The 5928-nt window shown below is 54.2% G+C and overlaps 1 protein-coding gene across 1 annotated transcript; it reads left to right on the top strand.

Annotated features, from left to right (window-relative positions):
• The first annotated feature begins 3968 nt into the window (after nucleotides 1-3968).
• On the top strand, nucleotides 3969-5674 carry LOC120697997 (WRKY transcription factor WRKY62-like). Its single transcript, XM_039981419.1, has 3 exons — nucleotides 3969-4604; nucleotides 4721-4861; nucleotides 5039-5674. The coding sequence occupies exons 1-3, from the start codon at nucleotides 4282-4284 to the stop codon at nucleotides 5241-5243; spliced, it is 669 nt and encodes a 222-aa protein (XP_039837353.1). The 5' UTR covers nucleotides 3969-4281; the 3' UTR covers nucleotides 5244-5674.
• The last annotated feature ends 254 nt before the right edge of the window (nucleotides 5675-5928 follow it).

Genomic DNA, 5928 nt, shown 5'->3' with positions numbered 1-5928 from the left:
GGTTCAGCAAAGTTCGTTGCTTTCAGTGGATGATGCATGTAGTACCAGGCCACATTTTTTATTTTTAAACCAGGCGTGCCGTACAACTTGATGCTATATTTACCGTTCAAATCAAGACGGCCTACCTTGCTGGTAGTAGGCGCAGAATATGCAGCATAAGTGAACCGTACATCTCTGGCTATCTTTGCTTGTAGTAGGTGATCAGCTTGTCAATTCATCTATCAGCATGACTGGGCTGCCCTCATTTGCTGGCCTAGTGGCATGTACTCTACCGATGCCACTAGCTTGCGCAAGGCAGCACGCTAAGGCCTTACTGTAGCAGTTAGGATGCCACGTCACCAAGCATAATAAGCCAACTAGGATAATTAAGCAACTATGAGGATCAGTTAACATCAGCACATCTGCTGCGCATGCGCTATGGTACTCACGGGCAGGCTGTAGCGAAGCCACTGTTTTTTTTTTTTGAAAAGAAAGCGAAGCCACTGCTACCGAGCGAACTGTGTCTTTTTTCCCAACAACAAGCAGCGTTTTCCCTCCCTGATTGATTGAACAGACTAGAGGCCGAGAGCAGAGTAGCGTACGTGACCAGGCTGACGTGCGCCGGCCCTGCGGCGCTGACAACCCGCCGGGTCCGGCCGCGTTCCTGGCAGGTTCCGACGACCGGGAGCAGCAATCGCGCGCGTGGGGGCAACTGGATGTCTCATGTCTGGATGCCGTGGATGCGCCACAAATCCGCAGCGGGAGCGCCACGGATGCCGCCATCGAAAGCGAGGGCGGCGCCGCTCGCCCGGATCGGATCGCGCCCGAAAATAGCCAGAAACCTATCAACGCACCGGAAAGGAACGGAGGCCGACGGCGCGACACCGCCCGCCACGCCACGACGCGAGCGCAACACTGCTCCGCCGACCCAGCTAGCACGTACCGCCCCCTGCCGCCGGTCCTGCTGCGGGAGGCGGCCGTGCGCCGGCGCGAGCGCGGGGAGGCTTCCAAGAAGAGAGAGGAGACGGCGTCCGGATCGGGCCGGATCGCGCGGGCCGCTGTCGCCGGCCAACCTGGGTTAAATTCGGGTGGAGCGAGCGCGGGCGGAAGCTTCTGACATGAAGAAAGTGTGGATGTGGTTGGTGGCAAGTGGCGTACTATCAGCTTTCGGCAGTGGTAGTACTCAGCTATTTCGCCGTTGCTATCGCTCGCTCCAAGCTCCGTCACTTGGGTAAAAGGGTAACGGAGGAGCTTGTATTGGACGCCTTGTGGAGTACACTTGGGATATGAGAGATGCGGCCCGTGTTTACTTACAAAAACCAAAATTCTAAATTTTTTTCTAGCACCCGTATGGAGACTTAAATCTAGACGAAATAAAAAATGCATTGCGACTGCTGTCTGTAAATGGCGAGACGAATCTAGTGAACCTAATTAGGCTGTAATTAGATGCTAAATTGTTACAGTAATGCTACAGTAAATAATCTCTCATGACGGATTCATTAGGTTCATTAGATTCGTCTCGCGATTTACAGACGAGTTATGTAATTATTTTTGTAATTAGTTTATATTTAGTACTTCAAATATAGAAAGATGTATTTTCAAAAACTTTACAATGCGCAACCAAACGGGGCGATAGATGTTGTTTGTCACACATACGTAAGCATACTTTTCGTCGTAAAGAGCTTTGTCCAATGTAGCAAGCAAGGAGTATCCGAGTTTTCCCCCCTCGCTCGCTCAAACACTACTCTTTACTTATCAGCTAGGGAAGCATACTCGGGGTGCCACAAGCCGACAACCGATTCTCTATTGCTAGTAATAACAATTTTTAAAAATATAGAAAACTACTAGCACTAATAAGTAGTACTGAACTAAAAATGATCGATAGAGCCCGAAGGCACAGTTCGTACACCTAAAGCATGCTAGGTTGGTGCAATATATAGTGAAGTTATGAGAGCATGACTGCACACCTAAAACATGCTAGTGCACCTGTGTTCTCTTCTTTTCTTTTTTGAGATTACACATCACAACTCAGACACTCACAACGTATACATACTCACACTTCTATGAACACACATAGGCAAATCCTACCCTTATGAGTATCTTCGAAGACCGGCAAATTCTCAAGATTGATGAAGTCACCACAGACGCCTCGCTAAACGCCGTTAAATTCCAAAATATTCGCTCCCATAGGGAGTCGAACTCAGAATCTCAAATGCTAGCGAGACTCTTGTAACCACTAAGTTACAGGTCCTTTCGCACACCTGTGTTCTCTTCTAATCACATAAAATTAAAATATACTTTGATCTGCATATAGGAATAATCTCATGGGGCGTGACGTGACAATTGCATGAGCGAAAAAGGTAAACTTGTATTGCACAAACCCTCTTAGAGCTCGCCGGCACTGCCGTCTGATTGCGATAAGCACATAAATAAATTCAGATCCCCCAAAAAAAAAAGAACAGAGAAAACGACCTAACTTCGATTGCCACTGCTCTGTTTGCTCCCCCGGAGGTCGTGTTCTGCTTTCGTCGCACTCGCGCCAGGTGCACTGCCCCCGCGCACCCCCGAGATCCACCCCATCCATCCGATCAGTTGCGTCCGCCGCCTCGCAACGGGCCCTGTCACGCGATCGATGCGTCACGTGTGCGTCCTGCGAGCCCCCGAGGCCCTGAGCCCCTGACACGACACGACCCGCCTGCCAGCGACGGCGACACATGCATCTGCACCCGCTCCGCCGGCCGCCGGTGCTAATTCGCTAATTCGCATGTGCTCGCCGCCGCGCACCCACCATCCCCGGAGCCATCGGCGTCTCTGCCCGTCGATCCCCGGCGAAGCAAGAGTCCACTCCGAGCTAGTGAGGTCACGTAAAAAGTGCAGAAACTGGAAGCGAAGCAAGAGTCCTGGTGGGCTCCCGGCAGAAGTAGTCAGCCGTGGCCGATCGGCCGCTCGTGCCAGCCACAGGGCGGCGGATTCGGCGGGGACAGGGACGGGGGCGCCACAGCTTCGCTCGGGAGATGGATCGGCCGGCGACGCAGCGCGCGCACGAGAGAGCCTCCGGCGAATAATTTGCCCGAGGAAGCTGCGCAGAATCCAACGAGGAGGAGGAGCCCCCATGGCTTCTAGATGGCGCTGGCTTCGCGGGAGATGGATCGGCCGGCGCACGTTTTGGCTTAGCTTGGTTTGTTAATTGAGCAAGTATATACAATTTTCTGAGATCGACGACGGCGACGGCGTGCGTCTGAGTTTAATACGCAGTACGAATAGCGACCTGGACACGTACGAAAAGGACGTCGTTTTGGACATTCGGCTTCGCTCGAATGACTGAACAGTACAGTACTTGGGTTTGCAGGGCCGTCCGTCCGGCGCGGAGGGCGGCGACGACGAAGGGTTTCGCAGCACATTGCGGTGGTTTTCTTGTGGGCACAGAACCTTGCCGCTCAAAAATTGTTTTACAGTAGAAGCAGTGAACTATCAGTGAACTAAGCGAGTCACTAAAAACCGTTGGCGAGCACGGTCATCTTTCGTTAAGATTAATCTTGCTTTTGTTTGATGAATTTTGTGGCAGCGAGGGATGACAAATGTCAAATGTGAGATGAGTAGGTGCATATGAGTTCAAATTGTAAGGACACTCATCGTATTATGTTAATCTAAGCTCTAAATTGTAGCGATTACACAATATTTTATTATCAGTATATTTTTCCAAAACACTGCTAACTTTTTTTTTTCAGGTGCACGGATTATTAAGCTCTAGCCTCAAGTGCGCATAAATTACATCCCCAGGGCACATGCACATGGTGCAATTCATGTATCCATCCATACGGACACCAATGACAGACCCGTTCCACTGTTACGGTCCGGCCGCAGTCCATGATCACAGCACCCGCAAAAGGAATTGAAAACGGCTTGAATCGGGCGGACCGGACCGCCCCTCCCCACGCCCCCCTTTGAAAGGCAGAGGCACTACGTGGCGTGTGGCGACGAGCCGACGACCGCTCGGGTCGTGCCCCCGCAGACATTTCCGCCCCTGCTATAAGTGGCACGCCGGGCGGGGGCAAGCGGCGGCGCGCGGCGACCCCCGCAGCAGCTCCGAACCTTCTCCCCGTCCAGGAAACTCACCGGGAAGCCGGCCGAATCCCCCCCAAATCCCACACACGCATCCCCGCCACCTCCTGCCGCAGCTACAAATCCACCCGCCGTCGGCATCCCCTCGCTCCCCATGCACACCGGCAGCTCGCCGACCCTCCGAGTTCGGGCCGCTACTGCTATAAATACGAAGCTCCCGCGGCGGCGGTCCGGCCGGTCATGGCGGCAGTCGGCGCGCGCCCAGTGCTGTACCACCACCCGGCGCCGGCGGGCGACGCCGCCTCCATGTCCTCGTACTTCTCCCACGGAGGCAGCTCCACCTCCAGCTCCGCGTCCAGCTTCTCCGCCGCGCTCGCCGCCGCGGCCGCGCCGCCCCCGCCGCCGCTTGCCGACCAGTTCGACATCTCCGAGTTCCTCTTCGACGACGGCGCGGGGGCGGCGGCCGCGCCAGGCTTGTTCGCTGCGGCGGCCGACCGCGGCGCGCCGCCCCCCGTCGCGCCCGCTGCTGGCAGCGCGATCAGTGCGCCCGCACATGCCGCCAGGTGGGTGGTGGCGTTCGTCACTTGGCAGCTCTGCCTGAGTTTTTTTTCCCCAGCTCATCGTCATCGTTAGTCTGGATTCTGAACCGGCCGGGCTCGCCTTCGATTGGGCATTTCAGGAGCGCGGCGGAGGCGGTGCCGGAGCGGCCGCGGACAGAGCGGATCGCGTTCCGGACGAGGTCGGAGGTCGAGATCCTGGACGACGGGTACAAGTGGAGGAAGTACGGCAAGAAGTCCGTCAAGAACAGCCCCAACCCAAGGTAATCCAGAATCGACAAATAAGACGGGAATTGTGTCGCTCATCCTGATCAATCAATCATTCAAGAAATGATGGATCAGCTCATCGCGGTTACTAGCTACTACTAGTAGTACATTTCATCACGATCTGGCTCTAGCCATCCTCGTCTCGACGACACTGACGGGTCGTGCGCGCGCAGGAACTACTACAGGTGCTCGACGGAAGGGTGCAACGTGAAGAAGCGGGTGGAGCGGGACAAGGACGACCCCAGCTACGTGGTGACCACGTACGAGGGCACGCACAACCACGTGAGCCCCAGCACGGTGTACTACGCCAGCCAGGACGCCGCCTCCGGCCGCTTCTTCGTCGCCGGCACGCAGCCGCCGCCGGGCTCCCTCAACTAGCCCCGGCCGGCGCGGCCGATCGATCCAACTAAACCGAGCGTACGTCCAAGAAAGCCGGCGGCCAGATAGCTAGAAGTCGATCGGTATAGTATACTAGTATAGTAGGATAGGTGATCACGATCTGGGTCGGTTTCTGGAGGTGGATCGTTTGGGATCTAGCGCTCGTCCTCTTTTCCCCCGTCCTTTTCGGCGGCCGCTGGCTGCTGGTGCGATCGAATGAATGAATAGTGTGCGGCTGCTGCTGCTGCTGCTGCTGGCTCAGGAGGTTTTCCCCCACATCACTTGTTCCCACGAGCTGATCAGCTAAAACAGTCTGGGAAATGTTAGCATTTATATACTGCTGCCTTGACCGTGCAATAAGATGTACAGATGTTTTGTCCGTTGTGTCATCGATCCTGATAACGATCGCTAGCAATTTCGTTCCTTTTTTATCTAGTTGTGCTACTTGTGCAAGTGGTGGAACTACTACTATATGCGGTATGCGTGAGATTTTGCAAACCAATAAGCAACTCTCGTGTAAAGTCACGCGATATCATGCCTCTAATCAGCATGAGTAATAGAAATTATCTCATCATGATTAATCAAACTGACTCTGCACGGGGGAATATGAAGATGAGATCATCATCGAAGAAATGAAACTAAACTATATACTGTCACTGCTTGCTTTAATTTAATTTCATCTTCG

Source organism: Panicum virgatum, chromosome 3K, assembly GCF_016808335.1.
Source record: "Panicum virgatum strain AP13 chromosome 3K, P.virgatum_v5, whole genome shotgun sequence".
Lineage (NCBI taxonomy): Eukaryota > Viridiplantae > Streptophyta > Magnoliopsida > Poales > Poaceae > Panicum > Panicum virgatum.
The sequence above is the reverse complement of the archived record's forward strand: the minus strand, read 5'-3'. Positions and strand labels throughout refer to the sequence as shown.

Coding starts and splice junctions, on each gene's coding strand:
- LOC120697997 (XM_039981419.1), top strand. CDS start 4,282: ATGGCGGCAGTCGGCGCGCGCCCAGTGCTGTACCACCACCCGGCGCCG. Junction 4,605..4,720: donor GCGCCCGCACATGCCGCCAG/GTGGGTGGTGGC, acceptor TGGGCATTTCAG/GAGCGCGGCGGAGGCGGTGC. Junction 4,862..5,038: donor AAGAACAGCCCCAACCCAAG/GTAATCCAGAAT, acceptor GTGCGCGCGCAG/GAACTACTACAGGTGCTCGA.